This window comes from Suncus etruscus, chromosome 5 (genome assembly GCF_024139225.1).
Source record: "Suncus etruscus isolate mSunEtr1 chromosome 5, mSunEtr1.pri.cur, whole genome shotgun sequence".
Lineage (NCBI taxonomy): Eukaryota > Metazoa > Chordata > Mammalia > Eulipotyphla > Soricidae > Suncus > Suncus etruscus.
Genome location: NC_064852.1, coordinates 105,855,690 through 105,879,434, shown reverse-complemented (window position 1 = coordinate 105,879,434; position 23,745 = coordinate 105,855,690). Strand labels below are relative to the sequence as shown.

The 23,745-nt window shown below is 40.5% G+C and overlaps 1 protein-coding gene across 1 annotated transcript in view; it reads right to left on the bottom strand.

Annotated features, from left to right (window-relative positions):
• DEPTOR (DEP domain containing MTOR interacting protein) overlaps positions 1-23,745 on the bottom strand; it is a 190,501-nt gene that overhangs the window by 104,445 nt on the left and 62,311 nt on the right. Inside the window, exon 2 of the mRNA XM_049773454.1 lies at positions 745-923. Within this exon, the coding sequence (XP_049629411.1) occupies positions 745-923 (179 nt within the window). The remainder of the gene's footprint in view (positions 1-744; positions 924-23,745) is intronic.

The following is a 23,745-nucleotide window of genomic DNA, read 5'->3' as shown; positions in this document are numbered from 1 at the left end:
GATGCAGTTACAGCAGAGAAGAGACCACTATGACAATGATAGTTGGAAATGATCATTGGACAAGAACTGGGTGCTGAAAGGAGATAAAGTGGCATGCATGATATCCCTTCAGCAATATTACAAACCTTAGTGTCTAAAAGAAAAAAAAGAAATAAAAATGTCATAAAAGCAGGTGGGGGAGGACAGGTGGAAAGGTAAGAGGGAAACTAGAAACATGGGAGAGGAAAATATACAATGGTGGAATGATGGGTGTAGGACATTGTATGACTGAAATACAAATATGAATAAGTCTGCAGCTGTGTATCTCATGGTGATTCAATTAAAGATTTATTTTTAAAAAGTCTCTTGATTAAGACCTGAGCATTAGCATTACCAGGTTGTTTTCAGGAATCACACCTGGTAGGTTCAGGGGATCATAGGAATGCTGGGTTCAAACACACAATTGGCCACATGCAAGGCAAATGCCCAACCTACTGGGCAGATCAATTTCTGGTATAGAAGATCTAGTCCTTTACTTCCTTTTTTTGTGTGTGTGTGTGGTTTTTGGGTCACACCCAGCAGTGTTCAGGGGTTATTCCTGGTTCCATGCTCAGAAATTGCTCCTGGCAGGCACGGGGGACCATATGGGATGCCGGAATTCGAACCGATGACCTTCTGCATGAAAGGCAAATGTCTTACCTCCATGCTATCTCTCCGGCCCCCCTTTACTTCCTCTTTGCACCTTGACTATGACCACCTACTCACCATGATGAATAATACCCCGGTCTGCTAGTTTCTGCATGAGCTTAATGGCCGTTTCTCGGTCAGAAGCCTCCTTGTGCTCAATTAACCAGTCAATCAGTTCTTTGGCAACAAAACAGTTTGGGTAGGTCTTGAGATGATGCCGTCTATCTTTAATGACTTTTTCTTCATGCAGCCTGAGCCTAAAAAAAATATTAGCAGACACTTTAGGAATTTTGGTGGCAATACGAAGTAGTAAACCAGCCCCAAAGTGTAACATAATTGAAGTTCTAAATACGTCTTAGTGCTCTTCAAATATTTCTCTGGAAGAGGACAATTTCCTTATACTGTCAGAACTCAGAGTATAATAAAAACCTCAGGCTCCAGGGTTCGGAGCTGTGGCACAGCTGTATGGCGTTTGCCTTGCATGCAACTGCTCCAGGATGGACCTCAGTTTGATCCCCAGTATCCCATATGGTCCCCCATGCCAGGAGCAATTTCTGAGCACATAGCCAGGAGTAAGTCCTGTGGCCCAAAACCAAAATAAATAAATAAATAAATAAATAAATAAATAAATAAATAAATAAATAAATAAATAAATAAAAGAAAACCTCGGGCTCCAAAACTAGGATCTGGAGAGATGCAGGTCTGGAAGCAAATGTCAATGCAGAAAATAATCCACACAGTGAAAGGGTGTGAGAATGAGTTCAGGAATTCCAACACTTAAGCCAGGAAACCCACCACACAAGCCTTCCTCTCCTAAGATGGAAAGCAGCTCAGTGGAGGAAGACCAAAGAATGAGTGACTGCTTTCCTGAAACCTGGGCTTTTATTAGTAAGAACGAAATCACACCCTAGGGTGAAGGAATACTGAGTTGGGAGGAACATCCAGTAATCCAATCACCAGATCACATCCTAGGACGGAGAATCAAGACTGAGTAGGGTAGGACCCAGTAATCCAACCAGAGGATCTGAAAAGGGACTACCCTCATCATGAGAGATGAGAGAGAAATGGGTAGAAGAACAGATATCCTGCCATTGGGGGAGAGTACAAAGCCTTCCTACCCCCACTCTGCACTCACTCCCTTCTCTTCCTGTCTCCTCAAGTGGTCTATAGTTATAACCAAGTAACCAACCAACCACCAAATTCTAGCCACTTGGATCAAGGTTCTTTTTCATCACCAACTGTTTTTGGTCCATCATATTTGTATTCATTCATCTACGGAACAAAGAGGACAGACATACTGGATTCCATATGTTGATTTGGACATATGACACAGATTGACTAAATGCTCATGACAGTTTCACTGAAAGTCATTATTAATAACTATGTTTATTTTTATTTGTTTGGTTTCTTTTAGAAGAAGAGAAAAAAGGGGCCTTGAAGAATTTTAAGAAACTTGTGTGGGGCCGGGCGGTGGCGCTAAAGGTAAGGTGCGCCTGCCTTGCCTGCGCTAGCCTTGGACGGACCGCGGTTCGATCCCCCGGTGTCCCATATGGTCCCCCAAGCCAGGAGCAACTTCTGAGCGCATAGCCAGGAGTAACCCCTGAGCGTTACCGGGTGTGGCCCAAAAACCAAAAAAAAAAAAAAAAAAGAAACTTGTGTAAGACCACCCACCTAACCATTATGAAAATGAGATGTGAACCCTAACAGTCTCAATTCAGAGATCTGCTTTCTAATTGCCACATTGTCCTGACTCTAGCAAGGGAGAGATTAAAAAAAGAATAGATTGAAACTCTAGAATAAACACAATTTATTTTCAGACTGATAGATTTGCATGGAGAAAAAAAAATGGGGGGGGGGGGGTTGGGTCACACCTGGCAGGGCTCAGGGGTTACTCCTGGCTCTATGCTCAGAAATCACTCCTGGCAGGCTCGGGGGAGGGGGGACCATATGGGATGCCGGGATTCAAACCAAGTACTGAACAGAACTGAGTTTAGTTTAATGTCTCCAGAGATGGTCCAAAGGATCAGGGAAGCCCAGCAGGAAAAGAGCTTGAATGTTGTTCTGGGCTGAACATGTATTTATTGGGGGATGCAGTGCTCAGAAGTCGTGGAGCCACTCAAACAATGTATGGCTCATTGGGCTAGTGGAACCAACACTAAAGTCTGAAAAAGGACACTGAACGAGCCCTGGTACAGGGCTCACCAGGCTGGTCAGGTGGTGATCAGGGTGTCAGGATGTCTAGAACATTGCAGAGTTCTGAGAACTATGTGATCCCTGGATTCATACTTGGATCCTGGATCATGTATATCGAAACCCTACACTAAAATTCTTTTAAGGGTAGTGGGGGGAAATGGGCATATTCAGAGGGGCTATGCTTGCAGAAGGCTATTCTCTGCTCTGTGCTCAGGGACCAAAAGCTGGCCTCTAGCTCATTATGCTCTTTTCTCTTCCCTTTCCTTCTCTCCATTCCCTTCCTTACTTCCAAGTCCCCCTTTCCCTTCCCCTTCTGCCCTAGCTGTGACATCTGGGACTAATTAGTTGGTTGCAGCAATTTCTAGTGTTCACATAGGCCATACAGATGCCTGTGCCAGGAATAGAACTGTGGCCTCATGTACATGAGGCAATCAGTCAGTCCCTCTACCACTGACCACATCCCCAGGCTCCAGAAAAGATCATTCCACTTTGATTTATTTAGTTTAAAGGCCAGAGAGGCTACTCCTCTCTGTTGTTCAGAGGCTAGTTCTGGTTTGTTTTTCTGGATTGTTCCTAATGATGTAGGGGGAAGGGGCATATGGTGCCAGAACTCAAATTGAGGTCTCCCAAAAGCAAAGTATGAGCTCAGTACTTCACTTGGGGCTTGGGACACCCTACTGTACTCAGGGGATCTAACCAACACAGTTAACTGCCTAGCCCAGAAGGTCATTTTATTGGGGGGGGGGGGGGCGCACCACACCCAGAAGTGCTCAGGGATCACTCTTGGCTCTGCACTCAGAAATCTCTTGTGGCAGGCTCGGGGGACCATATGGGATGCTGGGAATTGAACCTAGGTCCATCTCAGGTCATCAGTGTGCAAGGCAAATGCCCTACCGTTGTGCTATCGCTCTGGCCCCCAGAAGGTCATATTATCATTAAGCATTTTTACACATTCTGACTTAACTAGTACCTATAGTCTAAATGAGGCAGCTCCTCAAAATTCATACCCCAAAATACCAAGCTTCAAAATTTCAATAATAAAAACCATCTGGAAAACAGGAGATAAGATATAAAGAGTTAGCTTTTGTTCAGACACAATCCATTACTCTAGACAAGTTTCTGAGCGTCAGGAAGATGGGGAGATAAAATCTACCTGATTCCCTTATCGGGCTGTCACAAATCTCATTAGTAAAGACAATTGTGACACTTGAGCCTCTTATGTGTGCTGGGCCGAGTTTGAATGCTTTCTTGGCATTATTACTCATGACAACTCCTATGGCAGGTAATATCAAAACTAAAAATAGCACCCACGTAGAGATATAATTATTAATACAAAATAAATGAACCCTCATTAAAAAAACACATTCACTTAAGCGTGCTTAAGTCTTCACATGAATCCTTCTAATTAATTCAGTGACAATGACACTGAGTAATTTGTTTAACATGCTCATGGTGGCACCATGTGAAACATTAATTCTTAGATGTGATGTCTGTCAGGAATCCAGGAATAAAGAAGAACAATTTATTTAGAAATAAAAATGTGGAACAAACTACCCTATAATTTGGTGGAGGAGGAATATATTATGAGCCAAGAGGGGTTTCTCAGCTCCTGTAATCATTCCAACTTAAAAAAAAATTATTAGGTAAGGATTTTCTTTAAATACTACAGGATAGAACCTCTCAGTGACTAAAATTCTGTAAACCCTGAACATGGGGCTAATTCTTGAGCATAATGATTTCCATTCTGCATGGGGAGAAACACTAGATTCTGCCTTATGACCCCACCAGGCCCCAAAATATTTCCATGCTCAGAAAATTGGACATCAGGGCTGGAGCAATAGCACAGTGGCAGGGTATTTCCCTTGTGCATGACTATCCGGACCCAGCATATGGTCCCCCGAGCCTGCCAGGAGCAATTTCTGAGCACAGAAATAGAAATAAATGAGTGCTGCCAGGTGTGGCCAAAAAAAGGAAGGAAAGAAAGAAAATTGGACAACTGAGGCTGGAATAATAGCACATGGGTAGGACATTTGCCTTGAATGTAGCTAATCCAGGTTCATTCTCTGGCATCCCACATGGTCCTCCAAATTTCTCATGAGTGATTTCTGAGATCAGAGCCAGGAGAAGCCCTTGAGCACCACAGTGTGTGGCCCAAGAAGCAAAAAAAAAAAAAAAAAAAAAAAAAAAAAAAAAAAAAATTCAATATGCCAACAACTATTATTTTATTAATGCTATATTTATAGTTAGAAACATCAAATCCTAAAAATGTGTATTATAAATAAAATATTCCAGAAGAGGGACCGGAGCGGTGGCATGAGCCTTAAGGTGTCTGCCTTACGCATGTCAGCCTAGGACATATGGTTTTAGGTCATGTCAGCCTAGGACATATGGTCAGCCTAGGTCCCATATGGTCCTCCCAGCCAGGAGCGATTTCTGAGCACATAGCCAGGAGTAACCCCTGAGCATCACAGGGTAAGGCCCAAAAGCCAAACAGAGAGAGAGAGAGAGAGAGAGAGAGAGAGAGAGAGAGAGAGAGAGAGAGCGAGAGATTCCAGAATAACTATTCTAACAAAGATAAACAAGAATATTCATACTGCAGACACATGTGTTTTTTTTTCTGACTCTTGGGTACTTAATATTTGATGAACAAATGAATATACAAGAGCACTGATAAAAATGACACCATTAATCCCATTAACATTAGTGTCACACAAACTCAAATACCTTAGAGTCAACTAAAGAGGTGAAGGACCTATAGAAAGAAAAGTACAAATCCCTGCTTCAAGAAATAAAAGAGGACACAAGGAAATGGAGACACATACTCTGCTCATGGATCGAAAGGATTAACATCAAAGCATTGTATAGATTTAATGCAATCCCTCTACGGATGCACATGACATACTTCAAAGAAGTGAATCAAAAACACTTGAAATTCATTTAGAACAATAAACACCCAAGAATAGCTAGAGCAATCCTGGGAAAGGGGATATGAAAGGCATCACTTTCCCGAATTTTAAATTGTGTTACAAAGCAGTAGTTGGGCCCAGAGAGATAGCACAGCGGCATTTGCCTTGCAAGTAGCCAATCCAGGACCAAAGGTGGTTGGTTCGAATCCCGGTGTCCCATATGGTCCCCCGTGCCTGCCAGGAGCTATTTCTGAGCAGACAGCCAGGAGTAACCCCTGAGCACCGCCGGGTGTGGCCAAAAAAACAAACAAACAAAAACAAAACAAAGCAGTAGTCATTAAAACAGCAAGGTATTGGAATAAAGACAGACCCTCAGATCAATGGAATATACTTGAGTATGCAGAAAATGTTCCCCAGACATACAATCAACTAATCTTTGAGAAAGGGGCAAGGAGTGTAAAATGGAGCAAGGAAAGTCTCTTCAACAAGTGGTATTGGGACAACTGGTAAGCCACTTGCAAAAAAGCAAGCTCAGACCTCCATCTAACAACATGCGCAAAGGTCAAATACAAATGGATTAAAGACATTGATATCAGACCAAAAACCATAAAGTATATAGAACGTAGGTAAACATTCCATAACATTGAGATTAACCATGTCTTCAAGGAGGAAACCTAACTCTCCAAACAAGTGGAAGTGGAGATAAATCAATGTGACTACAGATATTAATCTGAGAAACTTTTGCACTTCAAGGGAAAGAGTGACTAGGATACAAAGGCCACCTACAGAATGGGTGACACTATTCACCAACACCCAGATAAGGGGCTAATATCTAAGATATACAGGTACTGACAGAACTTAACAAGAAAAAAAAATCTAACCCCATTAAAAATTGGGAAAAGAAATGAACAGACACTTTCTCAAAGAAAAAATACAAATGGTCAAAAGGCATATAAAAATGCTACACATCTCTAATCATCAGGGAGATGTAAATCAAAACAATGAGGTACCATCTTACACCACAGAGACTGGCTCACATCACAAAGAACAAGAACAATCAGTGCTGGTGGAAATGTGGAGAGAAAGAAACTCATATTCACTACAGGTGGGACTGCCGTCTAGTCCAACCTTTATGGAATACAATATGGAGATTCCTCAAAATTGAGCTCCCATATGATCCAGCTATTCCACTCCTAGGAATATACCCTAGGAAAACAAAACACAATGCAAAAAATGCCTTCCTCACACCTATATTCATTGCAGCACTATTTACAATAGCCAGACTCTGAGAACAACCTAGATACCCTTCAACATATGAATGGCTAAAGAAACTGTGGTACATATACACAATAGAATATTATGTGGCCATCAGGAGAGATGAAGTCATGAAATTTTCCTATACATGGATGGACATGGCAACTATTATGCTGAGTGAAATAAGTCAAAGGGAGAAAGATAAACAAAGAATAGTCTCACTCATCTATGGGTTTTAAGAAAAATAAAAGACATTATTGTAATAATGCCCAGAGACAATAGAGATGAAGGCGGGAAGGACCAGCTTATGAGATGAAGCTCACCTTAAAGAGTGGTGAATGCAGCTAGAGAAATAACTACATTGACAACTATCATGGCAGTATTAATGAGTGAGAGAAGTAGAATGCCTGTCACAAATACAGGCAGGGGTGGGAAGGGAGGGAGATGGGAGCACTGGTGGTAGGAATGTTGTAGTTGTGAAGGGGGGGTTCTTTTTATGACTGAAACACAAATACAATCATGTTTTTTTTAACTTTATTTTTGATTGATTGGTTTTGGGTCCACAACCATCAGTGCTCAGGAGTTACTCCTGGCTCTACACTCAGAAATCGCCCCAGGCAGGCTGGGGGATCACATATGATCCCATAGGATGCTGGGAATCGAACCGGGTCCCTCCCAGTTCAGACAAATGCAAGCAAACACCCCACCATTGTGCCTTCTCTCCGGCCCCTACAATCATGTTTTTTAATCATAGTGCTTAAATAAAAATATTATTAAAAAATAATGCCATTTTTAAAACTACAAAGACCCCCCACTCATCACTGAGTGACAATCTATCATCATGGAACTGATGTAATCTTTGTTCAAGCATTAAAAAGGTACTAATTCAAGCTTAATCCATTTGCAAGTATTTCCCTATTATTTATGCATGTCTATAATTTTATTTTTTATTGTTTTATACAAATTAACAGGTACACAGGTCTTCAGGGGTATATTCACCTCTCTTCAAAAATCTTTTACCCCCCAACAACTGAAGTATCAATATCTCTCTACTGTAGTCCACTGGGCCCTCTGATAAATCAGTTCTGCAGCCAGAGCCCAAGGATTTGGTTTTAGTTACTTTGTCTTCCCTTTATTGTTATTCCACATATGTGAAAGGTCATTTGGTATTTGTCTCTTTCCTTAGACTTCTTTTAATTAGCATGACCCTCTCCAGTTCCATCTATGTTGTGTAAAAAGAGCGACTTCATCTTTTCTTTTAGCTTCATAATAGTCTATTGTGTGCGTGTACCACATCTTCTTTAAATGTCCATCTCTGATTGAACCCTTGTGTGGTTTTTAGATCTCGGCTGTCATCAATAGTTTCGTAATGAATACAGTTATTGTGTGTGTTTGCTTCTTAAAGAATATTCCCTTGTGCTTGTCTGTGCCTTGCCAGTTTCACAGCTTCTAGTACACTAGTCTACATGGAAAACCCCTAACATGGAATAGAGTAAATGCTGGTTCAAGGTTTCCTGGTTAAAGGAATAACTTGTGGAGCTGGACCTCTTTTAGATTTCCCTACAAAGATGCCTTCAAATTCTGAGAGAGGAGTTAAAGACTCCACTTTTGATTTAAGCTTTGTTTGGTTTTATTTGGGGGATGTACCTGATATTAATCAAAGCTCATTTCTGACAGTGCTCATGGAACTATATGCAGTTTAGCGTCAGTCATGTGCAGGCACCTTAAACACTGAACTATCTCTCCAGCCCAGGGTCACACTATTTATCTTTATATTGCTTATTGAAATAAAGTAGATATTACATAAATACATTTTATATATACACAACATGATCATTTGATACAGGCATTATAAAATTATAGCCAGAAGAAGGTTAGTTAGAACTATTACTTTACATAGTTATCATTATTTTGTATATGGTTATATCAGTAAGATCTATGCTTTTTGCAGCTGTCACATATGTAATACAATGTTTGTTAGGCCACACCCCACAGGACTCAGAAATTATTACTGGCTCTGCACTCAGGAATTACTCCTGAGTGCTTGGGGGACCATATGGATATTAGGGATCAAACCTGAGTCCTCGGGGCCAGAGCGGTGGCGCAAGACATAAGGCATCTGTCTGCCTTGCGTGTGCCAGCCTAGGATGAATGGCGGCTCGATCCCCCAGCATCCCATATGGTCCCCCAACCCAGGAGCGATTTCTGAGCGCATAACTAGGAGTAACTCCTGAGTGTCACCGGGTGTGGCCCAAAAACCAAAACCAAAACCAAACAAAATAAAAAACTTGAGTCCTTTGTGTGTAAGGAAAAGCACTTTATATGCTGTACTATTGCTTTGGTCAACCTACCCTGGAGTTCCTGTGAAAAACAGAGCTATGTGGGGGTGTGTTGGGATTCAAAAAGGGGAGCTCCTTCAAGTCTAAAAATCCAGGTTTTTCCATGCCAGGTATGACCCAAAATCCAAAAAAAGAAAAAAGAAAAAAGTGTGACCCTCAAATAGTACACATTCCAGCTAATCTACCTATAAAATGAATGGATTTGGGGATTCTAATGCATTGATCAGAGACTACAATTAGAATGGAAAAATGTGGAAATATGTGGTAAAATAAAGAACGCTCGTTTTAAGTGGAAACCTACCTTGGGGTTCCTGTGAAAAACAGAGCTATGTGGGGGGGGGGGGTGTTAGGATTCAAAAAGGGGAGCACCTTCAAGTCTAAAAAATCCTGGTTTTTTCCATTCAGTTGACCTAGTCGCCACATCCCATAGACTAGCATGGTATTCCTGGGACAACAGTTAACAAGTGCAGGACCAGTCAACAGAGAATAAGTAAATAAGAGGACATGAAACAATGGACCCAGAGAAGCATAAAGACAAAGAATTGATGTGGCCAAAGAAAGCCAAGACCCTGGGCACACTGGAGCGCCTTTGTTCTGTAGACCAGTATTTCTCTCTTTTTTTTTTTTAGACCAGTATTTCTCAACCCAGGCCATATGGCTAAGCCAAGGGTGCAAAACAGGTGAAACTCATGTAAATGGAGGTCATAGTTCAAGACAAGGGGCCCAACTAGTAGGATGGGGAGGGGAAACAGCAAAGAAACAAAAATCACAAAGGGTCAGGAAAATGTTGATAAATCCTGCTTTAGAGTCTCCTAGTTTTTTTTTCCTGGTTATCCACACACTAATAATAACCAGATTAGTACCAATTCCAGTGAGGAGCTATGCATGCCGCAATTCCTTGGCTCCAAAACATCTCAGAGCCTCCTCTGATTCCATGAAGCCTTCCTGGTATAGCATTCTCTCCACCCCAACTCTGGCCCCCTACCAGGATTCCTCACCTTCCCCTTCAATCAACAGCAGACTTGCCTGGTTCTCCAGCACACTGGCTCTTGTATAGCTTGAGTCAACCACCACCCTTTAAGCATCTTCTCCAAAGACCCCTTTGCTTCCAAGGACCTCCTGGTGTTTTCAACACTCTAAAAAAAAAAAAAAAACTACTTTCTCTGCTGCCAGAAAGGCACTTCCTGAGCAACATTTTATCGCCTTCTGGAGCCAGAGAGAAGAACCTTTTCTTCTCTGTTCTCCCACAAAATTTTAGTGCCACTTGCAAAGTATTTCTCCCATTGTGATACTCAGGCAGATATTTATTTTTGGCAATCCTTGTGCTTAGCATGGAGAAGGGGACTGGCCTACATTGATGTGAAGCTTTGATTACTGCAAACCATACATCCAGTGACAAGAGGCAACTGAAAACATAACATTCTGATTCAAGTTATCCAAGTCAATCCACAATGGATCACAGAAAGAAAGAACTGGCTTTATTTTTCCTGCATTTTCATTCCCACTTGCAATAGAATTTAAGTACAAAAACCACCTTGCCATCATTCATCTCAGACAACTGGTTCCCAGGCGTTAGATTCAAGGTGATTTGGTAATGTTCTATTCCTGGTCTCCTAACCAGCTACAGAAATTGCATCAGCCAATTTCCTTTTTCAGCCCTAAAGAACAAACACCACTGAGTACAGTATGTTAATAAACGCTACAAAATTATCATCCATATGAACAAAATGTAGAAAAATGTTTTAAAATAGTAATAATAATAATACTTGCATTATTGTTGGAGTCCTCACTGGATATTTGACACTCTTATTCTACTGTTGGGGTGTTTCACCTTCTTTTTCTCCTTCGTATCTCAAACTGATGATGAGAGCCTCTAGAAGGATTCCGCCCATTTTCAGCATATTAGACTTTTACCCAGTTTATTACTTTTCTCTTCTTCAAACAAAACCACATAACTTGAATTATCTAGTCCTGCCTCCCAGCTAGAGGGGGAAATAAGGGAGGCACCAAGACCAAACAGGTGCAAGACTACTAAGTAGTAAGCTAGGTACAGAGGGACCACATATTCTAGCAGCCCCAGGGGTGAGGGAGGAGGATATGGGAGGTAGGACGAAAACGGAGGAGTAGGGAGTACAAATTGGTGATAGGAATCCCCCCTGATTTTATGAAAATATGTACCTAAAATATTATTGTCAACAATATATAAGCCACTATGATCAAAATAAAAATTATATTAAAAATAGTAATAGCAGACACATGTCATCTTTTCCTTTTCGCTTTCATGGATTTTTCTCTTCACTTTTCATGGCTTAGATGTCTTCTCCATGGTCACATAGAGGGGTAATAATATTTGACCGAGGCTGTGGACTCAAACCTTCAAGAGGCCCTTTATGCAGTGTGACTGTTTCCTTGAAGGTTTCATGTCTAAATTCACAAGTGACACAAGCGCTGCTATATAACCAAAAGATTGTAATTCCTATTTTTCACTTCTGCCCCAATATGAATAACATTTCTGGAGCTGAGAAGAGGTCTCAGTAAAGCTTTGCCAACAGACATTTTTCCAGGACCACCAGGAATAGTCTTGGTGGCTCCTGAGCTGTGCAGAGAGTGGACCCTCTACAGACATAAGAAACTGAGCACGGTGAGTAAGAAATGGCTGACTGTGGGGACTGCCAGGTGGAGTGCTGTTTGCTCTACCTGTGGAGTCTCTGCCCTGCTGTGCTTCTTCTAAGGAAACTGAGGATGTGAACAGAGCCCTGTCCTGTACTTCTCTGTCTTTTCTGAATCCTTGAAGCTCTCATCAGAGCCCTGGAAAGCAAACCCCCAAAAAATTGCATTCTGAAGCTACCTGTGAGCCAGTGAATGAGTAAGAAATGGCTGACTGTGGGGATGGCCAGGTGGAGTGCTGATTGCTCTACCTGTGGAGTCTCTGCCCTGCTGTGCTTCTGCTGAGGAAACGATGCACATCATTTAGCCAATGAATACATCCACAACACGTGGAAAAACCCACAATACAAGTGTGACAATGGGGAAACAACCGAGGCCAGTGTGAGACATAGAGAATGACAATGGCAACTCTGATGACTTGAATATGGCCAACCAACTAGTCAGTCTCTCAGATAAGGAATTTAGAGTTGCAATATGGAAGATATTCAAAGAACTCAAAGAAAGTATAGAAGAGAACACTAATAAGAATCAAGAGAATATGAAGATAGAAATCAGAAAACTCCAAACTGAAATTTCAGGTCAAATAACAGGTCTGAAAAACTCAGTAGATGAATTGAAGAAAAACAAGGTTGAGCTTTCCCACGGGTGAACAGTAGATGAGGATAGAATTAGTACACTGGAAGATGAGATGAATAACAATTCCATACAGCAGAAAAAATTGGGAAAAAGCCTTAAAGCAAATGATCAAACAATGAAAAAATTACTCAAAGAGTGGGAACAGGGCCCGGAGAGATAGCACAGGAGCGTTTGCCTTGCAAGCAGCCGACCCAGGACCAAAGGTGGTTGGTTCAAATCCCGGTGTCCCACATGGACCCCCGTGCCTGCCAGGAGCTATTTCTGAGCAGACAGCCAGAAGTAACTCCTGAGCACCGCTGGGTGTGGCCCAAAAAAAAAAAAAAAAAAAAAAAAGAATGGGAACAGATGAAAATAGAAGTCTATGATAAGCTCAACAGAAACAACTTAAGAATCATTGGAGTCGGGCCCGGAGAGATAGCACAGCAGTGTTTGCCTTGCAAGCAGCCCATCCAGAACCAAAGGTGGTTGGTTCGAATCCCGGTGTCCCATATGGTCTCCCGTGCCTGCCAGGAGCTATTTCTGAGCAGACAGCCAGGAGTAGCCCCTGAGCACTGCCGGGTGTGGCCCAAAAACGAAAAAAAAAAAAAAAAAGAATCATTGGAGTCCCAGAGACCCAGGAAGAAAATCTCCAGGAAGAATCAATGGTCAAGAACATCATTAAAGAGAAACTACCAGAGCTAATGAATACATGTGATCAAATCCTGCATGCCCAAAGACTACCAACTAAAAGAGACCCCAGAAAAAACAACCCAAGACACATCATAGTCACAATGATAGAGTCACAGATAGAGACAGAATTCTGAAAGCAGCAAGATCGAAAAGAGAAATTACATTCAAGGGAACATCCTTGAGATTTACGGCAGACCTGTCACCGGAAACACTCAAGGCCAGAAGGCAGTGGTGGAACATAGTGACAAAACTCAATGAAATAAATGCTTCGTGTAGAATACTGCACCGAGCAAAACTCACTTTCAGGTTTGAAAGAACAATACATGGTTTCACAGACAAAAAACAGTTCAGAAACTTTACAGACTCAAAACCATTCTTAAAAGAAAAACCGAATGGCCTACTTTAAGACAAGACTGACCAACAGACACACCAAACTTCGATATAAAGATGGCATGAACTCCCAGGACAATTCTTTCTCTCAATGTCAATGGACTAAATGCACCAGTTAAGAGACACAGAGTGGCTAAATGGATCAAAAAACTCAATCCAACCTTCTGCTGCCTACAAGAAACTCACCTGAATAGTCAGAACAAACATAGACTCAAAATAAAAGGCTGGAGGAAAATCATCCAAGCAAACAACACACATAAAAAAGCTGGAGTGACCATACTAATATCAGATGAGTTGTAAGGGACAAAGATGGACATTTTGTATTAATCAAGGGATACATACAGAAGGAAGAAATCACTCTCTAAACATATATGCACCGAATGAGGGACCAGAAAAATATTTAGTACAATTGTTGACAAATCTGAAAAATACTATCAATAAAAGCACAATAATTGTGGGAGACCTCAACACGGCATTGTCAACACTTGACAGGTCAACTAGACTGAAACCCAACAAGAATATACTAGACCTGAAAAGAGAACTGGAAGAAAGAGGCCTAGTAGATATATACAGGACATTCCACCCCCAGAAGCCTGGATACACATTCTTCTCTAATGTACATGGGACATTCTCCAGGATAAACTACATGCTAGCACATAAAACATACCTCCATAATATCAAGAGGATAGAAATTTTGCAGGCTACCTTCGCTGACCAAAAGGCCCTGAAACTATATGTGAACTACAAAGAAACACAGAAGAAAAACTTTAAAACCTGGAAATTAAACAGCATAATACTGAATAACCAGTGGGTCTGAGATGAAATCTAAGAGGAAATCAAGGGCCCGGAGAGATAGCACAGCGGCGTTTGCCTTGCAAGCAGCCGATCCAGGACCAAAGGTGGTTGGTTCGAATCCCGGTGTCCCATATGGTCCCCCGTGCCTGCCAGGAGCTATTTCTGAGCAGACAGCCAGGAGTAACCCCTGAGCACTGCCCGGTGTGACCCAAAAAACAAAAAACAAAAAAAAAAAAAAAAAAAAAAGAGGAAATAAAAACCTTCCTAGAAACAAATGACAATGGAGACACAATCTATCAGAAACTATGGGACAGAGCAATAGCGGTACTGAGAGGAAAATTTATAGCTTTGCAAGCACACATCAGGAAAGAAGAATGAGCATACCTGAATAGCTTAATCACGCAGTTCATAGAATTAGAAAGTACTCAACCAAAGGACCCAAAAATAGGGAGACAGAAGGAAATAACAAAGCTGAGAGCAGAAATCAATGAAGTAGAAACAAAAAATAATCCAAAAGATCAACGAAAGCAGAAGTTAGTTTTTTGAAAAAAATAAACAAGATTGATAGACCACTGGCAAAACTAACAAAGAGAGAGAGAAAGAGAAACTTGATAACTCGTATTAGGAATGAAAAAGGAGAGATCACTACTGATACGATAGAGATCCAAAGGGTAATCAGAAACTACTTTGAGAAACTCTATGCCACTAAAAATGAAAACCTGGAAGAATTGGATACATTTTTGGACTCTTATAATCTTCCACGGTTGAATGAAAAGGATGTAGCATATCTAAACACCCCCATCACTATTGAGGAAATTAAGACAGTAATCAAATGTCTGCCCCAAAACAAAAGTCCAGGCCAAGATGGATTTATTAATGAATTCTTTCAAACTTTTCAAGAGGAACTTCTACCAATCCAGGCAAGACTCTTTCATGAAATTTAAAAAGACAGGAACACTTCCAAATAGCTTTTATGAAGCCAACATCATCTTGATACCTAAAGCAGACAGAGATGCTACCAAAAAAGAAAATTACAGACCAATATCGCAGATGAATACAAATGCAAAGATCCTCAACAAAATCCTGGCAAATAGGATTCAAATGCCTCATTAAGAAGATCATCCACTACGATCAAGTAGGTTTCATCCCAGGAATGCAAGGCTGGTTTAACATCCGTAAATCTATCAACATAATACACATCAACAGGAAGATAAATAAAAATCACATGATCATATCAATTGATGCAGAGAAAGCATTTGACAAGGTCCAACACCATTACTTGATCAAAACTCTCAGCAAGATGGGAATGGAAGGAACCTTTCTCAATATAGTTAAGGCCATCTACCACAAGCCAGAGGCAAATATTGTCCTCAATGGAGAAAAACTGAAAGCCTTTCCTCTAAATTCTGGCACAAGACAAGGCTGTCCTCTCTCACCACTCCTATTCAACATAGCACTGGAAGTACTTGCTATAGCGATTAGGCAAGAAAAAGATATCAAGGGAATCCAGATAGGAAAGGAAGAAGTCAAGCTCTCGCTGTTTGCAGATGACATGATATTCTACCTAGAAAACCCTAAAGTCTCTACGAAAAAGCTTATAGAATTTGAATCCCGGTGTCCCATATGGTCCTCGTGCCTGCCAGGAGGTATTTCTGAGCGGACAGCCAGGAGTAACTCCTGAGCATAGCTGGTTTGGGCCCCCCAAAAAAAGAAGAAGAAGAAAAAAAAAAGCTTCTAGAAACAATAGACTCATATAGCTAGGTGGCAGGCTACAAAATTAACACATAAAAATCAATGGCCTTTCTATACATCAATAGTAATAAGGAAGAAATAGACATTAAGAAAACAACCCCATTCACAATAGTGCCACACAAACTCAAATATTTTGGAATCAACTTGACTAAAAATGTGAAGACCTATACAAAGAAAACTATAAAACTCTGCTCCAATAAATAAGAGAGGACACACGGAAATGGAAGCACATACCCTGCTCATGGATTGGCAGGATTAACATCATTAAAATGGCAATAAATCCCAAAGCATGGTACAGATGTAATGCGATCCCTCTAAAGATACCCATGACATTCTTCAAAGAAGTGGATCAGGCACTTTTGAAATTCATTTGGAACAATAAACACCCTAGAATAGCTAAAGCAATCATGGGAAAAAGAATATGGGAGGAATTACTTTCCCCAACTGTAAACTGTACTACAAAGCAATAGTTATCAAAACAGCATGGTGTTGGCATAAAGACAGGCCCTCAGATCAGTGGAATAGGCTTGAATACTCAGAGAATGTTCCCCAGACATACAATCACCCAATTTTTGATAAAGGAGCAAGACATCCTAAATGGAGCAAAGAAAGCCTCTTCAACAAGTGGTGTTGGCACAACTGGCTAGCCACTTGCAAAAAATTGAACTTACACCCCCAGCTAACATCATGTACGAAGGTTAAATCCAAATTGATGAAAGACCTCGGTATCAGACCTGAAACCATAAGATATATAGAACAACACGTAGGTAAAACACTCCAGGACATTGAGACTAAAGGCATCTTCAAAGAGGAAACTGCACTCTCCAAGCAAAGATTAACAGATGGGAATATATTAAACTGAGAAGCTTCTGCACCTCAAAAGAAATAGCGCCCAGGATACAAGAGCCTCCCACTGAGTGGGAGAAACTATTCACCCAATACCCATCACAGAAGGGGCTAATCTCCAAATTATACAAGGCACTGACAGAAATTTACAAGAAAAAAAAACATTTAATCCCATCAAAAAATGGGGAGAAGAAATGGACAGACACTTTGGCAAAGAAGAAATACAAATGGCCAAAAGACACATGAAAAAATGCTCCACATCCCTAATCATCAGGGAGATGCAAATCAAAACAGCTCTGAGGTACCACCTCACACCCCAGAGATTGGCACACATCACAAAGAATGAGAACAAGCAGTGTTGGCGGGGATGTGGAGAGAAAGGAACGCTTATCCACTGCTGTGGGAGTGCCGTCTAGTTCAACCTTTATGGAAAGCAATATGGAGATTCCTCCAAAAACTGGAAATCGAGCTCCCATACGACCCAGCTATACCACTCCTAGGAATATACCCTAGGAACACAAAAATACAATACAAAAATCCCTTCCTTACACCTATATTCATTGCAGCACTATTTTCCCTAGCAAGACTCTGGAAACAGCCAAGATACCCTTCAACAGATGAATGGCTAAAGAAACTGTGGTACATATACACAATGGAATATTATGCAGCTGTCAGGAGAGATGAAGTCATGACTTTTTCCTACACATGGATGTACATGGAATCTATTATGCTGAGTGAAATAAGTCAGAGAGAGAGAAAGACGCAGAATGGTCTCACTCATCTATGGGTTTTAAGAAAAATGAAAGACATTCTTGCAATAATAACTCTCAGACACAAAAGAGAAAAGAGCTGGAAGTTACAGCTCACCTCATGAAGCTTACCACAAACAGGGATGAGTTTAGTTAGAGAAATAACTACGTTTTAAACTATCCTAATAATGAGAATGTACGAGGGAAATAGAAAGCCTGTCTAGAGTACAAGCAGGGGTTGGGTGGGGAGGAGGGAGATTTGGGACATTGGTGATGGAAATGTTGCACTCTTGATGGGTGGTGTTCTTTACATGACTGAAACCCAAACACAATCATGTATGTAATAAAGTTGTTTAAATAAAAAAAATTTTAAAAATGGTCATAATAATAATAATACTTGCAGAGAGCTTCAGCAGTTTGTAGATCCAGAGAAACAAAAGAGAGAGAAACTATGTATTCTCATTTAAAAACAGTGTAATAAATCTCAGCCAAAGTAAACAGTTTAATTAAAAACCTTGACAAGCGAAACAGCAGGCCTGACTGTGAGCCTTGAGTAACAGACTGACATCCCAGAGCTCTAAACCCTGGCTGTGGCCTTTCTAGATGTTTAGGAAGAACCAGCCCTGAGGGATCAGAAAGCTTAGAAAATCACTCTTAAATACCTGCCTTTGAAAAGCCCAACAGAAGAGGAAAAAGAAAGGAACCAATGAAATCTAACACATTATGTTTCCTTCCAATGTTCTCAGTTACTTTATGATCAAAATTTCAAGACAGAAATACTACTTATGGTAGATAAAAATTTAAGTATGTGTACTACTAAACTGAATAGCTGGGGAGTAACTGATCATTGTTTATTAGTTTTGCTTCTTTTGGGGCCATCTACAGCAATACTCACAGACTATTCCCAACTCTGTCCTCAGTCACTCTACAAGGCCTCAAGGACCATGTGTAGGTAGGATCAAATACAGGCCTCACACCTACAAAGTGTGAACCTATTGAACTAGGATTGATCATTCAAAAGGCTAAAACAAGGTTATAGGGTACAGAGGTGGTGATGGTGTTTCTAGCATCTAAACCCCCTTTCCAAAGGAGCTCAGAATTTAATTACTTTGTATTCTTGCAGAAGTCTTCTTTTACTTCTACATACAAAATATCAGTGTGAATCTTTTTTATATGAAACAAGATCCTAATACTTATTGCATATATAGTTTTGATTAAATTCTTAAATTCTCTCCACCAGATCATACAAAAATATTTTTAAAAAATGTGTTGGATGGGAGAGATAGTTCAGCAGGTATGGCACTTGCCTTACAATGCCACCAACCTAGGTTTTATTCTTGCCACCCATATGCTGATCTCAAATAGCCCATCAGCCCCCAGCTTGAACCTCTGTGTCACTAAAGGTGTTCTGTTCCCTCCCAAAATCCTTTTCCAAGAAACTTGAGATATTTTTTCTGAAAAATCACTGTTTACACCCCTATACACACACACACACACACACACACACACACACACACACACACACACACACACACACACACACACACACACACACACCAGCGTCCTGAACTATAATTGCCATTTTCCAGGTGAAGAAACGAATCCAAAATGGTCTGAAATTGCTGAGGTCATAGTGACGCACAATGAGGACCAGCGCTAGTTACTGTGGCAACTGGTGCTTGTAGTCTTTAAGAGCTTGTTGGCAGAGGCTTCCCATCCCGGTCCCCAGGCCTACTGCTCTCTCCAGGGGAGGATGCTGAAGCTTCCCTTCAAAAAGCACAGTCTTACCAAGGCCAAACTCTGAGCCCTCAGCCTACTCAGGTGGCCCAATTATTGTTGGGAGGAAGTCCTGGGTCCCTGGAGAACTAGGATGTTGAATTACTGGTCCCACTCTAATCAGTATTTATACTCCACTTCCCTCCCTACTTGGTATTTCTCTCCCACCCTAGGGTGTGGCCTGATTCTTATGAATAAAAGCCTGGGTTTCAGGCAGAAAAGGACTCATTCTTGGGACTTCCTCCACTAAGCTGCTTTCCTTCTTTGGAGCAGAAGACTTGTGTTGTGGGATTCGTGGATTGAGTGCTTGATTGCCTGAACCCAGCCTTGTGCCTTTTCACTGTGTGGATTATTTCCTACATCAAAATTTGCTTCTAGAACTGTGTCTCCCAAAATCCTAATTTTGGAGCCTGGGGCTCCGATTATACTTGGAGCCCCTCCCCCACTCCCCAATACACCATAAGGGATTACTTTTCATTGTAGATCTCAGCCAGAGATCTGAAGCAACAACTTTGCAAGCAGCTAGCCCAGGTTCAAGTACATCAAGGAGCAACTCCCAAGCAGGAAGCTGGGAGTAAACTCTGAGAAGCACTACGACAAGAATCCATATCAAGCTTAGGCAATACTGTGCCTGTATCCCCATCTCTGGCATGGGCTCAAACAAAAAGTGATGCTATTCAAGTGGTGGCCAGTAAGAAAACAGTAAGACTTTCAGGTAGGAAGAGCACTCAGTTGTTTGAGTCACCAAAATCACTTCCTGTCCTCTTCATTTGTGATTCATCCTTTACTCATAGCAGAACTGAGCCAGACCATCTGGGGTTAAAGCTAAGCTCCATTACGATGTATGTAAATTGTGGCACCCATTATTCAATTGTTTGGTGCCTCAACTTTCTCATCTGCCAAATGGGAAAATAAAAAGTGCCTCATCTCGGAAGAAATGAAAATCTATATGATAATATTACCTAGAGACGATAGAGATGAGGACTGGAAAGACCGGCCCATGATATGAAAGAGTGGTGAGCACAGTTAAAGAAATAACTACACCAACAACTGTCATGATAATGGTAGTGAGAGACCAGCAGAGTATGGGGGAGGAGGGTGATGGGGGGCATTGGTGGTGGAAAGGTTGTACTGGTGAAGGGGGTGTCTTCTTTTTGATGACTGAAACCCAACTACAAACATGTTTGTAATCATGGTGCTTAAATAAAGTTATTATAAAAATAAAAGAAAAGGAATAGGTCAGAAAATAAAGGAAGTCTATGTGAAATGCACAGCACCTAACAAGTACTCAATAAATGTCAAATCTTACTGCTATTATTTATTTTTTATTATCTAGGATGGGTCTGCAGTGTCATGAAATGTCAGGCTTTAACTTAAGCTTTTCTCTATGTGTAAAATTTTCATTAAACGAGCCATCAGAGTGTCAATACCACCCACCCAAAATGAGCCTTCCGCCATCCCGTCCTCCTTCCCTTTGACATTTCCCTCAATTACCACCCTAATTTTTACTTAGTCAGTATCACTGCTGTTAGGTTTGGGCCAGTGTAACTATTTCACATATCTTTCACATGTGTATCTTATATTCCACATGAATGAAACTATCATGTAACTGGCTTTTATTTCCTTAATTCTCTTAGTATAATCTTGAGTTTTTTTTCCTTTTTTTCCCTCAAGATCTGAGTTCATTTTTTTCATGGTAGAGTACTATTCTGGTCCATTTAGCATATACACCACACATGCCTTAATCCAGTAATCATCTATCAATGGCCACTCAGGTTAACCTCATGACCTGCCTAGTGTCAATTATGCTCCTAGAACTCAAAGAAGCAAATATTTCAAACTAGTGTCCTTCATTTTCTTTTTTAAAAAATTTGTTTATTTTGGGGCTAGAGTGATAGCAGAGTGGTAAGGTGTTTTCCTTGCTTGCGACCAACACAGGACAGACTCCAGTTCGAATTCCGGCATTCCATATGGTCCTCTGAACCTGCCTGGTGTGACCCAAAAACCAAAAGAAGAAAAAAATATTTGTTTATTTTTTATTGATATTCTATGGCTTATAAAACTATTATTGTCACCACTTCAGATAAATGCACAGGAGAGACACACTGCATAAGATACATTTTACATTTTACATTTTGTTTTGTTTTGTTTTTGTTTTTGTGTCACATCTGGCAGTGCTCAGGGGTTACTCCTGGTTCTGCACTCAGAAATCACTCTTGGTAGGCACAGAGGACTATGTGGGATATGCCAGGGATCCGAACCCAAATCAGTCTCATGTCGGCCAAGTAAAAGGCAAATGTCCTGCCACTGTGCTATCTCTCCAGCCCATACTTTACATTGTTATTTATTTATTTTGAGGTTATTTGGAGGTAGACACACCTAGCTGTGCTCAGCTTGCTTTCTATTTTTTTCTCTCTTTTCTCTTTTTTTTTTTTCCTGAGATCAGTTGAGACTATTTGAGGAAAGGAAGGGTGGCAAAACTGGAGAATGGGTAGCCTTAGTAGGAAGTCCAGGAATTATGGGAAATCTTCTCTTTTTATAATTCTCTTTGATGTGGGGATAGATGAGATCTCTTCATTGGGCTTAAGACATATGAACATACTTTATCTTAAAGAAACTTCATACCAGTTTTTTTTTTTCATCCCACACCCCACTTCATACCAGTTTTACCTCAAGGCTATACCAATTTATATCCCCTCCAACAGGGTGCTAGAATTCCATGTTCTTCACACCTCCAATAATACTTCTGCTGACCTTTCTGACACAGACCATTCTCAACAATGTGATGAGTTATTTCATTGTGGTTTTGATTTGCATTTCTCTGACAATAAGTTATATAGCTTTTCTTCATGCATCTGTGGATCATCTATCTTTGTTAAAGAAGTATTAAAGATGTATTTACTGGACCTATTTTTATAGAGTTGTTTACTTTTCTATTGTTGATTTGTCTGAGTTATTTATATAGTTTAGACATTAATTCCTTTTGGGTGTATGATAAGCAAATATCTTTTCCTAGTTACTAGGTTGTCTTTTTGAGTTTTTTGTTTAATTTTGGGGTATTTTGGGGGGTGGGTTAACTTCTGACTCTTTACTCAGGGACCACACTTGGCAGAGTTCAAAAGACCTCTGGGTTGCCAGGGATTAAACCTGGTTGGCCAAGTGCAGCACAAGCACCCTAACTTCTGTACTACTGCTCAAGTACCATCTTTTTGTTTTATGATAACTTCTTTTGCTGTGTAAAAGCTTTTCATAATTTGACATGATTCAATTTGTTTATGCTTCATTTGGTTCCTATGCCAAAGGTGTTAAGTTTAAACTTTTAAACTTTTTTTAAACAAACTTTTTGTTTGTTTGTTTGTTTTTGGGTCACACCCAGAGGCACCAGGGGTTACTCCTGGCTCTGTTCTCAGAAATTGCTTCTGGTAGATACAGGGGACCATATGGGATGCCCGGATTTGAACCACCGTTGGTCCTGTATAGGTTGTGAACAAAGCAAACGCCCTACGGCAGTGCTATCTCTCTGGCCCCTTAAACATATCTTTAATGTTGATTCCCTAGATAAATGATAATGTTTTCTTCTGTGAATTTTTCTGATGTCTGGCAGAAATCCTTTTTGAGTTCATTCTTATGCATGTGCTAAATAGCAATCAAGTGTCATCTCGTTGCATGGAGCAGCCCAGTTTTCCCAACACCATTTGCTGAAAAACTTTTTTGTGCTCTTCTGTGTGGTCTTGGCTCCTTTATCATAAAATAGATGTCCACATGTGTATGATTTATTTCTGGGCTCTCTATTCTTTTCCATCAGTCTGCATGCCTGTTTTGTTCCAATACCATGCTATTTTAATTACTATTGTTTTAAAACATGCTGCTTTTATTATTATTTTATTATTTTATTGTTTTAGAACATGCTGCTTTTATTATTATTTTATTATTTTATTATTATTTATTATTATTATTTCATGACCAAATTTGGCCAGAAGTACCATCAAAAAGCCCACAAAATTTGCACCTTAGTTGCTTCCTAGAAGATATGTATAACTTGGTTACTAGCTATTGTTTTCCAACAGGAAAGCTATAATTTGTACTATATTTGTTTCAAGTGTCTAA